The 18,262-nt window shown below is 38.5% G+C and overlaps 1 protein-coding gene across 2 annotated transcripts in view; it reads right to left on the bottom strand.

The window, feature by feature from the left end:
* Positions 1 to 789: 789 nt before the first annotated feature.
* Positions 790 to 18,262, bottom strand: part of MRE11 (MRE11 homolog, double strand break repair nuclease) — a 68,040-nt gene continuing 50,567 nt past the window's right edge. The window contains exons 15-20 of one of the 2 annotated variants that reach the window (XM_059930572.1): positions 17,493 to 17,712; positions 16,500 to 16,583; positions 10,000 to 10,058; positions 8,079 to 8,146; positions 4,009 to 4,087; positions 790 to 1,551 (exon numbers count right to left, since the gene is read on the bottom strand). In XM_059930572.1, coding sequence (XP_059786555.1) covers positions 1,495 to 1,551; positions 4,009 to 4,087; positions 8,079 to 8,146; positions 10,000 to 10,058; positions 16,500 to 16,583; positions 17,493 to 17,712 — 567 coding nt within the window. In that variant the 3' untranslated portion in view covers positions 790 to 1,494. Of the gene's footprint in view, positions 1,552 to 4,008; positions 4,088 to 8,078; positions 8,147 to 9,999; positions 10,059 to 16,119; positions 16,393 to 16,499; positions 16,584 to 17,492; positions 17,713 to 18,262 lie in introns of those variants that run through there. The other variant, XM_059930573.1, reaches the window with a different exon arrangement.

The raw sequence follows: 18,262 nt of genomic DNA, 5'->3' as shown, positions 1-18,262 counted from the left end.
ATGCAACCTGCTAAAATAATCCTTATGCTCAAGTGAGGCACAGAAAACATTTTTAAAGAAACGAAGGTTACATCACAATTCTTGACTTAGACCCATTAAAAGGGCTATGATATAGAGGCAGCCACTAAGCAAATGCTGCCTTTTATAGTTTGACACATTCTAGGTATGAATATGCCAATAATCAGGAATATCACTCAGTCTAGCGTTTGTTTCTACATATAAAGAAATGCCAGGCTGTTGTACCACCAAGATCTATAACTTCCTTAAGGAGTCTTGAATATATAGCTGTACTGTAAGATGAAAAGAAGGAATACTCTCAGGGAGTCTTTAAACAGAGTCTTAAAAAGGAGAATGGGATTATGGAACTTAAATCTGAAGAGGTCAAATTCTTAGGTCCCCCGAATACAAATTAGAAAATGTAACAGGAGCTGCTTCTCTAAGATTTTGGAATTGCCCATGCTCAATGTTAAGATAAAATATTATTAATGAGAAACCTTGGCATTGATATTCCACAGAAGTTATATTTCAATATGTTTCTCTAATATAACCATAAGGTTCAAGTGACCACTCTATCTTAAAAAAAAAAAAAAAAAAAAAACTCTTCAATAGCTTCTAAGAAGATATGGTTAAATTATTTTAACCCTTTCCTCCTAGAAACAGGTGAGAGAGAGAGAGAGAGAGAGAGAGAACCATTAATAATAGAAAATAATGGAGAAAATTACTACCATTCAATGGGAACATAATCCTCTGGAATCTTTGCTACAACTGGAATAAAAAACTCAATAATTCTGACAGACTTTATTTTATGATACAAACTTATATCTAGTTATTCAAAGTATAGGGTATATGTAATCATTCAAAGTTTCTGGCTGATACTATCACAAGCATTAGAAAAAGAGCATATACTGAGTAACAGACAGTGAGCTTAGGTACTGTTTCATATAAATTGTTTTACCTGCAGGAAATCTAGGATGTCTAGAAGTTACAAAAATTATAAAAAGGGCTAGATTCTATAAGCTCTTTTCCTCAACTTTGGCTAAATATAATAACCTTAAAATACTGACAGTCTTTGATTATAAAGCAGAAACGTACAATGGTAGATTTATTTTAGTCCTTACTCAAGACTGTATTTAAGCAAAGCTCTCACTCGGTAAGACATATACTGATGTATGTCAGAAAAACAACATTCTAAGTTTTATGGAGCATTTACAGAACAGGTAGTGTTAACAACCAGATTAAAAAATAAGGAAAACCAATGCTATACTATATACCCTTGAGCTGGGAAGTTTCTCAAATAATGAAGTCATGTTCAGGAAATGATATTCAAAAACATAAATTTTTATACGTTAGTTTCTCTGTTAAGTAAGAATCATTCAAATTCTTCAGTTAACAGCAATACTCAAAAAATCTTCAAATCTTCAACCGGTAAACTTGTAGTTTACAACGTTTCGATTTTTCCTGAATCTTGAAAACTTCAAACTGCCATTAAATATATTATCTTCTGTTTCTTCTTAAAGAACTAATGTTCATAAAAGGATCATCATCATCATCCTGGAATGACATCCAAATGTCAAATTAGTGACTGTTCCATGCTTCACTGAAACAAGACAGAAGTTCTTATGGGCAAAACAATACCAGTAAGAGCCATTTTCTCCTTTCACATGGGGTAGACTTTCATTTTTCTATTTCCTTTATAAATATGAATAGTTTGTCAATTTTTTTCTCTTCCTTCCTTCCTTAGTAGCTATTTCATTGTTAAAACAATGAAAGTCCAGCTAAATTCTTAGCAAGCATTAAAAATAAAATTTATCCTGCTCTATATGTGTGTATATATATAAGCCCACAATATATATCATATATATTTCTCTCAACTATTCACCTTAATAAAAGCAAATAAGGCATGGGCAAGACAAAAAAAAAAAAAAACCAAAAAAAACTCTTCAAGTCATTTCTATTAGGTTTTTAAATAGGTTTTTTTTTTTTTTTTTCACTTACATTTTATAACTGGTATATCTGATGTTCTGGAAATTCAGAGCCAAAAAAATAATGAAGCCACATGACCTAATTCAGAAATAGCTGTAATTTTTATTTCCATTACCCATTTAATGCTAGAAATAGACAGCTACTCTCAGACTGGTACAAGAAGCAACCTAGGAAAGCAACCTTTCAAATATTTTTTTTTGGAAAAATAAGTAGAGGAACTATTTAGTTTCAAAGAGTTCCCATGCTGCTGGGACGTAGATTATATGCATAGTAAGAATAGGCAGGAATATCAGATGTTAACTAAGAATTTAATTAGAGAGAATGAAAACTTAACCTTCGATAAGCCCCAAATACATAATTTGATGAGGTTAACATAAAATCAATGATATACATTCTATAACTAACTATTCAAAAGAGAAAGCAAATCTGTAAAGTTTTGATTTATGTTTCTTTTAAGACATTAATAAAAAGGGATGATTATTTGGTGTTAGGCTCTGCTGGTGATATTAACATGTCCCAGTGTTCGCTAAATTAGCTATCTCTAGTGAGATATGGATGCCTTGAGAAACACAAATTCGCTCTCAATTATTGATTCATTTTCTGCTACCATAAAAGGCAGAACTCGTTAATAAATCAGAGATAAATCCAAACCATAGTAGAGAATTTGCTAATAGTTCTCCTTTGCAGCTAACATGAACTATATGAATTTCTGTAAGTAACATATAACCACATGTATATCTAGATGCTTTGGAATTAACAAACGGGTCAACAACTGCCCACTTCTCTCCTGGAGGCAACATGCTAGTATTTAATAGGCAGACTGAGCTCATGGGCCCATTTTTCTTTGCAGCCTGAGTTCTGGGGAGTCTTCTCTTCAAGCTGTTTCAAAACCACAGCTGGGACACAGGGAACATGACGGCAGCAGGTGAAACTCAAAATCAAAGGCGTGAGTCATGTGGTACAACAGGGATGAACCTGGAGGACACTAATGCTCAGTGAAATAAGTCAGGCTCAAAAAGACAAATGCTGTATAATTCCACTTATATGAAGTATCAGAGTAGTCAAAATCATAATGACACAAAGTAGAAGAGCCCCTTGCCAGGGGCTGAGGAGAGGGGAAAATGAGGAGATGTGGTTCAATGGGTATAGATTTTTCGTTTTGGAACATGAAAAGGTTCTGGAGATCGTTGTACAACAGTGTGAATATACTTAATATTAGTGAACAAACTGTACACTTAAAACTGGTTAAGATGGGGCTTCCCTGGTGGCGCAGTGGTTGAGAATCTGCCTGCCAATGCAGGGGACACGGGTTCGAGCCCTGGTCTGGGAAGATCCCACATGCCGTGGAGCAACTGGGCCCGTGAGCCACAATTACTGAGCCTGCGCGTCTGGAGCCTGTGCTCTGCAACAAGAGAGGCCGCGATAGTGAGTGGCCCGCGCATCGCGATGAAGAGTGGCCCCCGCTTGCCGCAACTAGAGAAAGCCCTCGCACAGAAACGAAGACCCAACACAGCCATAAATAAATAAATAAATAAATTAAAAAAAAAAAAAAAACCTGGTTAAGATGGTAAGTTTTATGTTGTGTGTTTCTACCACAACTGAAAAACACCATCATGTACCACCTTAAATATACGGGAAATGTGTAGAGCATATAGTGAACATTTAATAAACATTCTGTTGTAAAGTAACATCAAAGGCTTTCACGATATCATCACCACTATTTCTCCAAACATAAACACCAGAAGCTGAAAAAACTATTCTGAATCTACTGTTAACTGGGCAAGTTAAATAAGAGCTGAGTGAATATTATATGTTAAGGATCTGCAGGCCTTTCACATCTGAGGTATTTCCATCGATGAGCACTAAGCAGAGGCTACTCACTGACTCAATGTTAACTATGGTTCAAAGGAAGGTGATCAATGAAACTATTTTTAGAAATAATTTTCGGCAACTAGCATAGCAGTCCCTATTCAGATTTTATAAACATTTAAGAATTATTTAAGACTTAACGTATTACGCTATTACCTCATCTGATTCAAAATCAACCCCTTTAGTGTTGTGGCTCCGGGACATGTGTTTGCTCGATGATGAAGTGCTCAACCACCTGAGGCAAAATATGAGAAAAACAGAGAAAATGAACCAAAGAATTCATCACAAAGAAGTTTTTAGCTAAGTTTTTCATTTTAGTAGCAGCCATGAATAAAAATAACTAACACATTCCCTTCGAGCTACATTAGAGGCAGTAGGAGCTTAGTGGCAATGAAAAGGACTCTGATGTCAGGGTCTGAATTCCAGTTCTGCCATTTAGGGGCTACATGGCTTCAAGCAGCTTAGCCTCTCTGTGCCGCAATTTCCTCACCTGTAAAACGAGGATGATAAGAACTTTTTAAAGATTAAATGTGTTTATATACTTAAACACTTTGATCAGTGCCTGACACACATGAAGCACGCCACAGATGTTTGCTGACATCATAGTTCTTAGCATATATTAACACGTATCTACTACCATCCTCTACTCCTGAAAATTATGGCAATACTGAAATATTTTAAATCAAATCTCAGTTACGTTTCTGTAACAGGATAAAAGGATCTTAGGAAAGGCTCACCGCTTTCTAGGGTTGCCTCACTGTTAATATTATTTGTGTCCAGTCCGAATAACAAATATTTATTTAGTGCTTGACCCCTGCCAGGTACTATGATAGGCCCTGGGAAACATCAGTAAGCAAGATAATCAGGAATCTACTTTTATGAAGCTTAACTTGTAGTGATGGAACTCATATTCCTATGTATTTTTACTAACAAAAATTTTAAGTCATCTTAGGACAGGGGCCAGCAAACTTGGCTAGCAGACCAAATCCAGCCTACCTGTTCCTTACAGCCTGTGAGCTAAGAATGGTCTTCACATTTTGAAATGGGTATATTTAAATGGTTATATAAGCACCTACATAATATCCCCAGTTTTGCCTCTTGGCCCGCAAAGCCTAAAATATTTACTACCTGGCCCTTTAAGAAAAAAGTCTGCCGGCTCCTGTCTTAAATAAAAGCAGTGTTTGTGAACTCTTAGCCAACAGTTTGTTACCATGCTTTGGGATGTTACTATAGCAAACAAAATGTATCTAAAGGTCTTGTCTGGACAAATTGTTGAGAGTCAAGAGGTCTATGCATCAGAAGGAAACAGAAAAATCCACAGCCCCTTAGGCACAAAAGTAAAGGACAGGAGGATCTGCCGAGCAAACTTGAACAGCAACATAGCTTTGGAGGTAGAGGATCAAGGAATCTATCAACCAATCTACCTGGGAAGTCCCCAACTCTCTGTACTTGACCTAAGCAGGAACTGAGCATTGTTGACTTGTTTCCATCATCTGTGACAGGAAGAAGCAGATCAAAAGCATGAAGCCACAGTGCCAAGGCTAGCCACAGCAGGTGAGGCATTGTTGCTGTGAGAGCTGGGGAAAGAGGGGGGTTATAGGAAGAAGCACCCACTGAGGCCTGACTCCGCTTGCTGATGTCTCCCCAGACAAATAACCAGTGGTGTCCAGAAACAAGCCAGGCATTCTACACCAGATGCTGGCTCATTTGATCATAGCAGGAGCCCCTAATTCTGCACCAGAGGACCTCACACACCTACAGATCCAGTCTATGAGAGGTCCCCTATCCTTAGAAAGCAGTGGCAGGAAGGGAAGAATGGTTATACAGTTTTGACTCCTGGGTCAAATAAATGGGCTATTGTCCTGGATGTCAAAAAATGTTTAATTGGACTAGTTTTCTGTGGATGGCTCAAAAATAAGGCAGACAGGGTGTATTACATTGAGTGCCATGAGCTGTATGTCTTCTCCATTTTTGTACAGATATAACTTGGAGGCACAAGTCAGAATTCCTACCTAGAGATGTTCAGCCAATTATGTCAGTTGTAGCAGCATCACAAGCATAAGAGAACATGTTAAATTGGCCTTGGTACGTAAAAGTTGCCACCAAAATGTTGGCTCCCCCCACTGCAAGGTTTAATAGAATCCCCTCCATCTCTCCTCCTCTACCTGGCCTGATGGGGCCAGGTCTTCTCTTGCTCACTGCTTTAAGGTCGGCGTGGGGGGAAGGTTGCCACCAGCTCTATCAAATCTGGAAGGGTCCTTTTATCCCCAGTACAACCATGTAGAGTTTGGTGCAGTTCTTCCAGGGAAAAGTGGGTGGATTTCCACTGCCCATCCAGCAGAAAGGAGTTTTACAGTTGGAAGTTCTTTCCTTTTTAAAGTCAACTACCAGAATATTAGTGCTTTTACTGCTTACCATTCTTCCCATTATTCTTGTTCTATTTCCCTAGCCTGTTATTTCTTCAATAAGCCCTTCTAGAGGTGTTACTATGTGTTAAGTACTGTACTTAGCACTTCACAAATATTAACTCACTTTAAAGCCTCATAACACTTTGAGGTAAATATTATTATCTTCATCTTACAGATGAGGACACTGAGGCACAGAAGTCAAAAAAACTTGCACAAGGTCCACACTCAGTAAGTGGTAGAGCTTAAATACTTTAAATGATGAGTGAAATAACTATACAAACCATGCCATTACTAAACAATTCCTCAAAGACAGCATAACTTGTGTCACCCAGCTGCTGTCATCAGGAACACAAATCTGCCAAGGCTGATTTCAGATTTCTTGCCAAAATGTTCGTTTCTAAATCTCCTCTCGTCAATTAAGTGATTCTTATTACATGCACAGAGGTCTGAGAGCTTAATCTATTATGTGAAGAAGCAACAGCAGAGGATGGACCTAGAGATTATCGTACTAAGCGAAGTCAGTCAGAAAGAGAAAGACAAAGATCACATGATATCACTTACATGTGGAATCCAAAATACGACACAAATGAACTTATCTACAAAACAGAAACAGACTCACAGACATAGAGGACAGACTTGTAGCTGCCAAGGGGGAGGCAGGTGGGGGAGGGATGGAGTGGGAGTTTGGGGTTAGCAGATGCAAATTATTATATTGATACACAGGATGGATACACAACAAGGTCCTACTGCATAGCATAGGGAACCATATTCAGTATCCTGTGATAAACCATAATGGAAAAGAATATGAAAAAGAATATGTATATGTACAACTGATTCACTTTGCTGTACAGCAGAGATTAACACAACATTGTAAATCAACTATACTTCCAATAAAATTAAAAAAAAAAAAAAAAAAAAGCAGCAGCAGCAGCAACAGCAAAGATGAGTCCTGGAGCAGAATGCCTGGCTCTGTGACTGGCTGTGTGACCTTAGGTAAGTTACTTAGACTACCACGCCTCACTTTCTTCAAAGGTAAAAGGGGGAAAATAGAGTTATAAGTATATTTACCTCCTGGAGTGACCGTGAGCAGCAAATAAGCTAATTCATATGCAAAGGCTCAGAATGGTACCTGACACATAGGAAGTGCTAAAAGCTGAAACAGAATATTAACAAAATACAAAGCTATTTTCTGTTAATTGGAGAAGACACAGTACTCCAGCAAGAAAATCACTGGGTAACAAAGGCAAAAGGAAATGAATGACAAGTTATTCAAAGTTTCAGTGAAAATACTTGTAATAATGCTGCATTGACTCCACGAACTACCCCTTGGTCTATTTTTCACGTTTGTACGTACGTGACTAGCTGAAAATAAATCTGTTGGACTTCCAGGGCTTCCCTGGTGGCGCAATGGTTAAGATCTGCCTGCCAATGCAGGGGACATGGGTTTGAACCCTGGTCTGGGAAGATCCCACGTGCCACAGAGCAACTAAGCCCGTGTGCCGCAACTACTGAGCCTGCGAGCCACAACTATTGAAGCCTGCACGCCTAGAGCCCGTGCTCCGTAATAAGAAAAGCCACCGCAATGAGAAGCCCGCACACCGCAATGAAGAGTAGCTCCCGTTTGCCGCAACTAGACAAAGCCTGTGTGCAGGAATGAAGACCCAACACAGCCATACATACATACATACATACATACATACATAAATAAAAGTTTTTTAAAAATCAGACTTCCGTAGCATAGAGAAATGTATATGTTGAATTCTGGATAATTTTTAATTTTTTCAGATATTCCTTTTTGCAGGAAGTCACTGCACCGACCTTTGATCAGCTTTGGAAGTGGTAGGAAAAATGTCTTCTTCCATATCTGACTCATCTACCACAATTACCTAAGGGGGAGAAACAGAAGAGCAAATAGTCTTTGTGGGAATGGAAAATCTAAATAAAAATGCATTAACTAACGTCAAAAAATATATATTTTTACAAAAAGTTACAAAAAAGGAGGCAGATACCATGTAAGCAATAACCATGAAAACCAAAGCTCTGCCTAACCTCCCCACTAATGTCACTCTTCATTTATAAATGGTTTTTTTATACAACATGTGTGAGCTCACTTCTCTCCTGCTACCACGGCAGCCTGGGTACCTAAACATGCACTTAGATTGGTGAATGACTCACATCGGGTCATGTGCGGACAGTGCCCTGTGATTTTTTTGGGTTCTAATGAGGAACTAGGCCATCGGTGCTTCATCTCCAATTTTAAATGAGGTATAAGACTGTGTGGGAAGTACCGGATATCTGTTTTTCTGTTACATTTATCCCTGTTAAATACCACTTGCTGCTTTTAAGCCCCATGAAAGATACTTGTGATTCTTCATTCTATCATCCAAATTACTACCTATTCCTCTACATTTTGTGTTATCTTGACACTTAATACACACATTTGCCATGTCTTCATCCAACTGATAAAGCCAAAGAAAAAATAGTGAAAAAAGCAGCACTTGAGACCCCCCCTCCACCCAAGGCTGACATTGAACTATTAATCAAAAACCGTTAAATGAAGTTGTCTAAATAGCTATGAATCCAGCCAATATTTCTGCATTTTGTCCATGAAACTATCAGGAGATTTTCTTAAGTGCCTTGAAGGAATCAAATGCCTTCAGCATTCCCCTTATCTACCACTATGTCACCTCAATCAAAAAAATGAAAGAAAAAGTTACCATGACTTGTTCTTTCTGAACTCATGTTCTTGCATTATAAAAGAAAAATCTAGAAGGGAAGCTACCTTGTGGACATGATGATAATTTTGTTTTCAGATACGATCTTGAAGCGATAGCAGGCAATAGTTGAATAGGAATAATGAAATGGAGCTCAGGATAAAAGTTAGCACCAGTATACCCATATATAATTGTATAATAATGAGAGGAAAAAAAAAACAAACAGAGAAGTTTTCTGGAAGAGGAGGTGGTCAATTGTGTCACATACTCGAGATCAAGAAGGAGTGAAATTTGAGAAAATGCTGGTGGGGCAGTATGATATAGAGCAACGATTCTCAACTAGGTGTGATTTTTAACCCCCCCTCCCATCCCAGAAACATCTGGACATGTCTGGAGACATTTTGATTATCATAACTAGAGGGGACACCCCAGGCATCTAGTAGGTAGAGGCCAGGGATGGTGCCTGGGAAGTAAGACACATGTGTTTTGAAAGAGGGGGAACAGGAGAATCAAGCCCATTCTGGACTCTTCTTGGAATCCAAAGGAAGAGCAGAAGTTTCATGTTAAATCTAGAGCTGAACACAGAGGTCCATAGAGTCAGACCTTGTAGCTTGTCTTGAGTCTGCCTTCAGCCGTTAAGACACAAGCCAGAGTATTATGAGAGTATAAGTAACAAAAGGAAGCCAGCAATAAATAAGACCTCTCTACGCACTGAACACCCATCTTCAATCATAGTTTTCCACGCATGGACTCTTTTGGTTCAACGTTATTATCCTTAAAAATATTACTGGGTACAAACATTTATGGGTGTCCAATCATGCGATCCATTATTAAAGAAAGAAAAAGAGAAACCCTCCTCCCACACAAAAACCCTAGAAGCCCTCAGTCTAGATAATCAGTAAAGTTCTCTGCAGTTTTAACGTTCCACATTTTTTCTTCTTTTATTTACTTTGTAGACCAAAGAACTGACAATCATAATGTAGGAAACATAAATTGGTACACAATTACAAAACTTTTTTTCTTACCTCTGAATAATTCTTAGTAGCAACATTTTGGGAGGGCTGCTGTCTTGTAGCTTTAAAGGCTATAATGAAAAAGATGAAACATCCATTATGCTATTCTTAAAAAAGCTTAGAAAAATTTGCACACTTCTTTAGCTGAAGGTTTCCTAAGTCCTATCTGCAAAAATCCATGATGACTAATTATAAAACCACTTACTGTGCTTTAAAATCTGGAGATGGAATTATATGTCTAACTACCAGTCTCATATGATTTCCTGGTTTACTCAAATAAAGTAGTAATAAGCAGTGTTCATAAATACACCTACACTAAAAATATTTTATAGAAAAATACCTGAAGGATAAAATCTGACCACCTAATAATGGACTGAACTCCAAATACAGTGAAAGTAACCCTCCTCAGGTGTTGCTTCTCTTATGGTTAGCAATCTCTTTCCCTGTGGGAGCCACATGGTTCCAGTAAGCGCTTCCTTATTCTCCTCTACTTTGTTAGAAATATTCAGTACCTAAGAAATAGTCCAGAGGGAATGCTAGAAAACAGCCTACCTTTCATTCCATGATAACCTTCCTATGAATCCTTACATTTTCAGCTTTGTAAACTTGGTTAGAAACATGAAGTTTAGTTAATTTTTATTTTTCCCGAGACCAAAACTGTAATATTTTGATTCTATAGTAAGAAATGTATGTTTGGTCTTCATCCACATTTCTGGCAGAGAGCCCCTAAAACCCTAATTTCCTAAAGTAATGAGAGCCATCAAGGTGCTTTTTGCTATGTTAATGAGGTAACTTTGGGACCACAACTGAGGAGGGAGGCTGGTTACCAGGGGAACCAACCAGGAATAGAGGGTTCGAACTTTCAGTCCCATCCCCGATTTCTGGGGAGGGAAGAGGAGCTAGAGGTTGAATCAACCACCAACAGCCAATGCTTTAATCAATCATTCCTATGTAGTGGGGCCTCCATAAAAACCCAAAAGGAGGGGGTTCAGAGAGCTTCCAGGTGGTGAATCAAGATGCTTCCACGTGCCAACATGCCTAGATCCCAAACTCAATGAGGACAGAAGCTCCTTTGTTCTGGACTTTGCCCTATACATCTCTTCATCTGGCTATTGATTCATATCCTTTCATATCTTTTGTAATAAACTAGTAATCTAGTGAGTAAACTAGTTTCCTGAGTTCTGTGAGCCACTCTAGCAAGTTAATTGAATCCAAGGTAGGGAGTCATGGGGACCTCTGATTGATAGCCTATTAGTCAGAAGTACAGATAACAACCTGGACTTGTGACTGGCATCTGAAGTAGAGGGGGGCAGTCTTCTGGAACTGAGTCCTTCTCCTGTGGGGTCTGATGCTGTCTCTGGGTAGGTAGTGTCAGAATTGAGTTGACTTGCAGGACACCCAGCAGGTGTCTGAGGACTGCTTGGTGGTGTGGATAACCACCCCCCCCACCCCAGCCCCCTACACTGGAATTAAGTGCAGATTATTAAAAACCTAGAATAAAATTTAAACAGACAATTAGAGGTTTAATTTTCTCCTACGCCTTACCAGTTTCCTAATACAAAAAAAGGTTTCCCCCAAGATAACCCCCAAACTAAACAACAGAGCAAGAGGAGATAAAAAGACAGAGGACTTGAAGAAGTCAAATGCTCAAAGAATCCTACAAAGTCCAAAATTCTCCTAGTCAGAAAACTCAGGAATCTTTCCACCTAGCCTAAATTTATGATTTACTCATTTTTCCTATTCCAGGTTCTATCCCCAATCTTAGGATGTCTACCTGAGAGGAGAAAGGAAAGGCAGAAGCAGAGTTCTTACTCACCCTACTCAATCACTAGCCTCACATCCTACTCTACTCAAAAGGCTGGAGAGGGCAACGGAATGAAAAGGCCAGCAATCGTGACTCTTTCAAAAACTATTTCTGCTCAATCGTTTTTCACTAATTGACCCCTCAAACTCTTGGCTCCTGGAAGAAACAAGAGCCTTCCTTTCTTTTTATCCCCAATAAATATTTGTGTGATAAATTAACATTATCAGAAAATTAAGCACTCGGTTCTGTTAGGAAGGCAATACATACTGTATTGGGGGTTAAAAGCTCTGGTTTTAGAGTTAGAGCCATGTGGACTCACTAGCTGGGTGACTGTGGCCAAGTTCCTTGGCTTCTTCAAGTCTCGGTTTCCCCACCTATAAAACAGTGTTAATAATACTTCATGCTGAAAATTCTTGACAGGATAAAAAGAGGTAGTTAACGTAAATTGTTTTGGCAAGCGCCTAGATGTAGTAGGTGTTCAAACGATTTCGCTAGTAATAGTGGATGGAGTAGCCGCAGTGGTAACCACGGTAAAATAAATGCAAAGACAGAGGCTTCTTTTATTAACTTAGTCACTATCCTCTGCAAACAAACTTCAGTGGAAAAGTCTGGGCTGTTAACTTTCATTCACAACCGCTGCTGGCTATAAGTGTAGTATCTACCTTTCCCAATAAAACTCCAGTACTACTGTACAAATCTTTACACTCCATGGAGCTTGTTATAATAGGATTGAACCTTTATTTATCTCTTCATTCCTCCATTTATAATACGAACGTAGAAGCTATAGTTTAAGGTTGCTTTTGTCCCAAACTTATAGTAACTATAGTTAGTACTCCATGGTTATTTTGTCAGAGACCGTATTAAAAAGTCAGTTTCGTTTTTCAAAAAAAAGGCCAATGTTGGAGTTAAACTGCAAAACCATTGGACCAAATCAACTGCATAAAAGACATATTTAGACTGATTTATAGAAACATCCATTTTCATGAGTTAACTGTAAACACTGTCACTAATGCTAACAGCAGCAGTCAGTTATTGGATTCTTTCTAAGTGCTGTGCTCAGTAATGGTTATGCATAGTTCATTTAACACTTATAACTACTCTGGGAAGTTAGTACTCCTCCTCCAGTGGGAGGACACAGTGAATAGTCATACATTTATTTATTTGAAGTCTTAGAAGGAAAGAAAAAGAATAGCACACAGGTAATATCTGAAGGGATAACAGCAAAGGATTTCTAGAAATGATAAAAGGCACCAATTCACAGTTTCATGAAACCCAGTAAATCCTAAGCAGGATAAAAAAAGAATCACATATCTAGATTCATCATAGTGAAAGTGTAGAACACCAAAGACGGCCAGCCGGAGGAAAAACAGACTACTTTAAAAAAAGCAACAAGCTAAACTAATAGCTGATTTCTTAATGACAACAATGGAAACCTGAAGACTCAATCTGAGTGACTAATTCTGCCCACTGGTGTCAAGGAAAGTTTCACATAAAACAACAAAGCCATGATGATAAAAGGCAGTTTGGGCTAAGGGAAAGGCAGGTAATTTACAAAGTCTATGCCTCTGTGTTGCACGCTGACCAACTTTTGGTAGTTTAACATGGAAGTGTTCGTATTTTACTTACGATCCTTTTCTAACTCCCTCTGTTTTCTCTTTTTTTTATAATAGCTCTTTTATATATATATATATAAAAATAAAAACATTTCACAAAAGCCTACTATGTGCCAGGCTTTTGGCTTTTTTTTTTTTTTGGCTGTACTGCGTGGCCTCCAGGATCTTAGTTCCCCAGCCAGGGATTGAACCCAGGCCCTCGGTAGAGTCCTAACCACTGGACCACCAGCGAATTCCAAGCCTTTTTGCTTTTAATCTTCAGAGTAATCCAATATGGCAAGATTATTCCCAATGCACCTGTAAACAAACTAGGTGAGTGACTTGTCCAAAGTCACAAAGCTTTTTACACATTGAACTCATCCCAGATCGTTTACCATGCTGCCCTTTTTTAAAAAAAATTAATTAATTAATTAATTAATTTATGGCTGTGTTGGGTCTTCGTTTCTGTGCGAGGGCCCTCTCCAGCTGCGGCAAGCGGGGGCCACTCTTCATCGCGGTGCATGGGCCTTTCACTGTCGCGGCCTCTCTTGTTGCGGGGCACGGGCTCCAGACGCGCAGGCTCAGTAGTTGTGGCTCACAGGCCTATTCGCTCTGTGGCATGTGGCATCTTCCCAGACCAGGGCTCGAACCCGTGTCCCCTGCACTAGCAGGCAGACTCTCAACTGCTGCGCCACCAGGGAAGCCCAGTGCTGCCTTTTTTCACTTCCTTTTCCCTTCTCTTTTACCTTACACCTTCCAAGAATGTCACAGCATCTTTCTAAATGTCATTTTCTAAACGGGAACAGAGACAGTATACTTCTAAAGTCAAAAGATAAGGATCTCAGCTAGCACTACTCAAGTACTGAATAATCCTTGAATAAAAACATAGCAGCAGAACTTCTGATAAGAAGGTTCTTTAAGAATCATTTAATAGAGCTGATGGTTTTATCCTTTCTCCAATGTCATCTGTCATCCAGAAAATATTGAAAACTTGCTCTGATGGAGTCACAACTCACTTCCTTCTGAGGCAGCTTACACCGTCTTTATGTTGGTTGATAGATTATTCCGTATAATGCAAAGACTTCTCTACTGAGAGCCAGTAGCTCAATCTCTAATCTTCTCTTGCTCTGGAAACTAACAGTAGGGTGGTTACGTACTCACTCTGAAGGCCAGAGAATGTGGAATCAATTCAAGCTCTAGAATTTACTAGTTGTGAGACCTTGGATAAGTTGCCTATCTTTTCAAAGCCTCAGTTCCCTTTTCTGTAAAACAGAGAAATAATAAGTGCCTATCCCACTGAGCTGTTGAGAGGCCTGCAGTAATCGTCTCATAAGTATTAGCTATTATTAGTACTATTAGTGGTTTTATCAACCTAGGGCAAATTACTTAGCTCAATTCCCTCGTCTATAAAAGAGGGAGTAGGTGAAATTGTTCTTAAGCCTTCCAGGTCCACTTTATCACATAATAAACTTAAATCTGTGTGTGATTAGCTTTTCCCATCTATCCTCATTGGGTTGGTAGTTCTTAACCTGGAGCCCGTGGATAGGCTTCATGGGGGTCCCTGAGCCCTTTGAAATGGAGTACAATTGCATATGAGTACTTATTTAAAGGTAGGAGACATAGCTTCCAGAATCCATAACTTAAAATAGATTTAAAACCACTGTCTTCAGGACTATACAAATCAAATCTATTCGATCTTTGACATAACAGAACTTAATTTCTGTAAAGACTTGAATTTTTCCCAGGTTAGATATCCTAAGTTCCTTCTATCAAGTTTTTTATATTATATGGTTTCTCTTCTGAATGATCATATAAAGTTGACATCTTTCTTGAAATATGGTTCCAAAAGATGAGCACAGTATTCTTGGCATGATACATCCAATCAGTACGAGGGAGAACTTCCTTGCTGTAGAGAAGCATTACTTCTATTAATAGTGCTTAAGGCACCATTAGATTTGGACAGTTAGATCAACCTGCACAACCTTAGTGACCTAAGTCTTTCTAACTTGGTTCCCTGCTAATATCATATACTTCTCTGTGCAGCTGTCCTTTTGGACATAAATACAGTTTATATTTACCCTTGATAAATTTCATCTTGTGAGATTTAGTCCAACTCTCCAATCTGTCAAAAATTAATCTCAAATAATAAGATAATATAAATGAAATACATATGGATATACTCTGAATGGTAGGGAGAAAAAAATATCACCACCTATTTTAACATATATTTTCACAGATCTGACTTACAACTTCCTCTGATCTCATAAACTGTAATATTAAAAATAGTTCATTAAATTTTTATATTAAATTATTATTAAAATAGTTTATAAAAATAGGTTACCTTAGTTTGAGGCTAATTTTTAGACCACAGCACATACACAAAATCAATTCAAAGAATCCTAACTATAATTTCCCTTAAATGCAGCTCACATGACTCTATACTAACAGTAGAGATGGACAAAAGCAGCATGAGGAAAGAAAGTTTACAGTACATTAAGGAGCAGTTCCTTCTCTCTTAATCATTGTTGATACACGGACCAACTGCCATTTCCATGTCTTAGTGATCCCTCTATAAAAAGGAAATAATCAAATTTGTCTAAAGTAGGATATAAAAATTAATTTTTAGAGCCCACCCTCTTCAATAGCCTCCATGAATGGCAAAGGTCTTTTATTTTTATTTTTTTATTATTTTTAAAAAAATTTATTTATTATTTATTTATTATTTATTTTTGGCTGTGTTGGGTCTTCGTTTCTGTGCGAGGGCTTTCTGTAGTTGCGGCAAGCGGGGGCCACTCTTCATCGCGATGCGCGGGCCTCTCTTGTTGCGGAGCACAGGCTCCAGACGTGCAGGCTCAGTAGTTGTGGCTCACGGGCCTAGTTGTTCTGTGGCATATGGGATCTTCCCAGACCAGGGCTCGAACCCGTGTCCCCTGCATTGGCAGGCAGATTCTCAACCACTGCGCCACCAGGGAAGCCTGGCAAAGGTCTTTTAAATCAGCATAATTTATCCTGTGATTCAACACAAACCAGTAAGGTTTACTCATGGGGTTTCCTGAGTCTTCCTGTGTTGGAATTTATAAGTACCTGCTAGGTGATCTTTTGCAGTCTATACTCACCATCTATAATAGACATATTTCTAGATGTTGACATAGTGGCCTTTGAACTTCTGCCTCGAGTAGAAGTCTCCAGAGCAGCGCCTGCTGTTAGAATAATGAGTGGTCAGTATACAAGTCCATCAGTAGCTAAGGTTTTTTTTGTTTTTTTAAAAAAACACCACTAAATAGTTATGTCAAAACATAGTTTATGTGTAAAATGTCAAAGATATATATAAGAAACATCTAGAGTCTGATCAATCAATTTTCAGAGACTATTCTTAGGCCACACTTGGTTCATATTGTTCCAATTACAATATAAGGAAAAAATTTATAAATCTAAGGATAATGAAAACCTTATCGCTAGAAGATGGGGATTTCTCTCCTGGGAGATTTTTAACTAAAGTACTACCTATTTTAACAGCTTAAAATTCCGACAGATAAATATTTAATAAAAAAATAATTTAAAAATATTCCTAGGGATGGATTTCTATAATGCATCAGGAAGTCACTGGATGACTATCTTCTATTATTTGGACTATTCAATGACAATAGTATCACATTAGACACAATGATGGCAATTAATTTAATGACTGCTTTAAAAAATCAAATTGTGTAGGGGCAGTTTTCAAAAATAATAACTTTTATAATCTGGAGTTTTCTTCCTGCTGTTAGTGGGCATTAGCTAGACATTTTCCTTAAGTGTTTGCCTCACTATTACTTTGTACATGTGAGAGTAAACATGTCTATTAAATGTTCCCAATGTGTGAGAAGCACTATGAAATTCTTTATAAAAAAACGTGTTAAGAACTATTCAAACTATATGTGCATGTGGCCATTCAGAATTTATTAATATGAAATGTACATGTTGGAACTACATTACAGACTATTTTTATGCATTATAAAAATAAATTTTTAAAGGACTGTGTAACTCAATTCTGCCAAGATGAACACAATTCTGAATTTCCCACACAACTGCCAAGTGTGAATGTGTAAGAAAGACTACTCGGTGCTAACCTCTTCCTCTCTGAGATCCTCCTCTTGACACTGGATTCTGCCCTCTTCCTCCTCTCCGGCCTCTTCCTCGGCCTCTTCCTTTGCTGGCTGCTGCCGTGATGCTGTCATCAGAGTCATCAGCCATCTGTTCTGCCAAATCTATACTCATAAGGTCATCAGCACTAAAGGCGGAAGCAGCTTCCTCTGACTGAGATCTGAGGGCTCTGGCCCTACTCATGGCCTAAGAGGGATGACAAGAGGAAAATACACATCAGTAGACAATGCAGCAGCCTAAAAGTCATTAATCCAGTCACTCAGATGGACAATTCATATTGCCAAACTGTCTAAACTATTATTTTTCACTAATCATGCTAAAAAATGTAAAACAGGAGAAGCTCTCTCCCCCATCAATCAAATTCAGTGCCTACGATTTGTTAGATCAACTTACAATACTACTGATACCTGTAAAATGAGACCTTTTGAAAATGTGTATCAAGAACCATAAAATTTCACAGAATCAAAAGTTTCAGAACTGGGAGGAAAGTTGGCAATCGCCCCTAATGCAACACCACCATTTGTTAAGAGACTGTCATCATTTGAGCTACTTTGTACAATGGGCTGTTGATAAATAACAAGAAAAAAAACTCGAGGTCGGTGGGGAGCAGGAGGCTGCCGCAGGGGAGGTGCCGTGGGCAGCCGGGACACCTGGCTTGGCCGTAACCCCATCCGGGGCTGGGTGGGACCGCAAGGGCCCATGGCTGAGCCAGCTCCGTTACCTCTGACTTTCAAGG

This window comes from Balaenoptera ricei, chromosome 8 (assembly GCF_028023285.1).
Source record: "Balaenoptera ricei isolate mBalRic1 chromosome 8, mBalRic1.hap2, whole genome shotgun sequence".
NCBI lineage: Eukaryota > Metazoa > Chordata > Mammalia > Artiodactyla > Balaenopteridae > Balaenoptera > Balaenoptera ricei.
The sequence above is the reverse complement of the archived record's forward strand: the minus strand, read 5'-3'. Positions and strand labels throughout refer to the sequence as shown.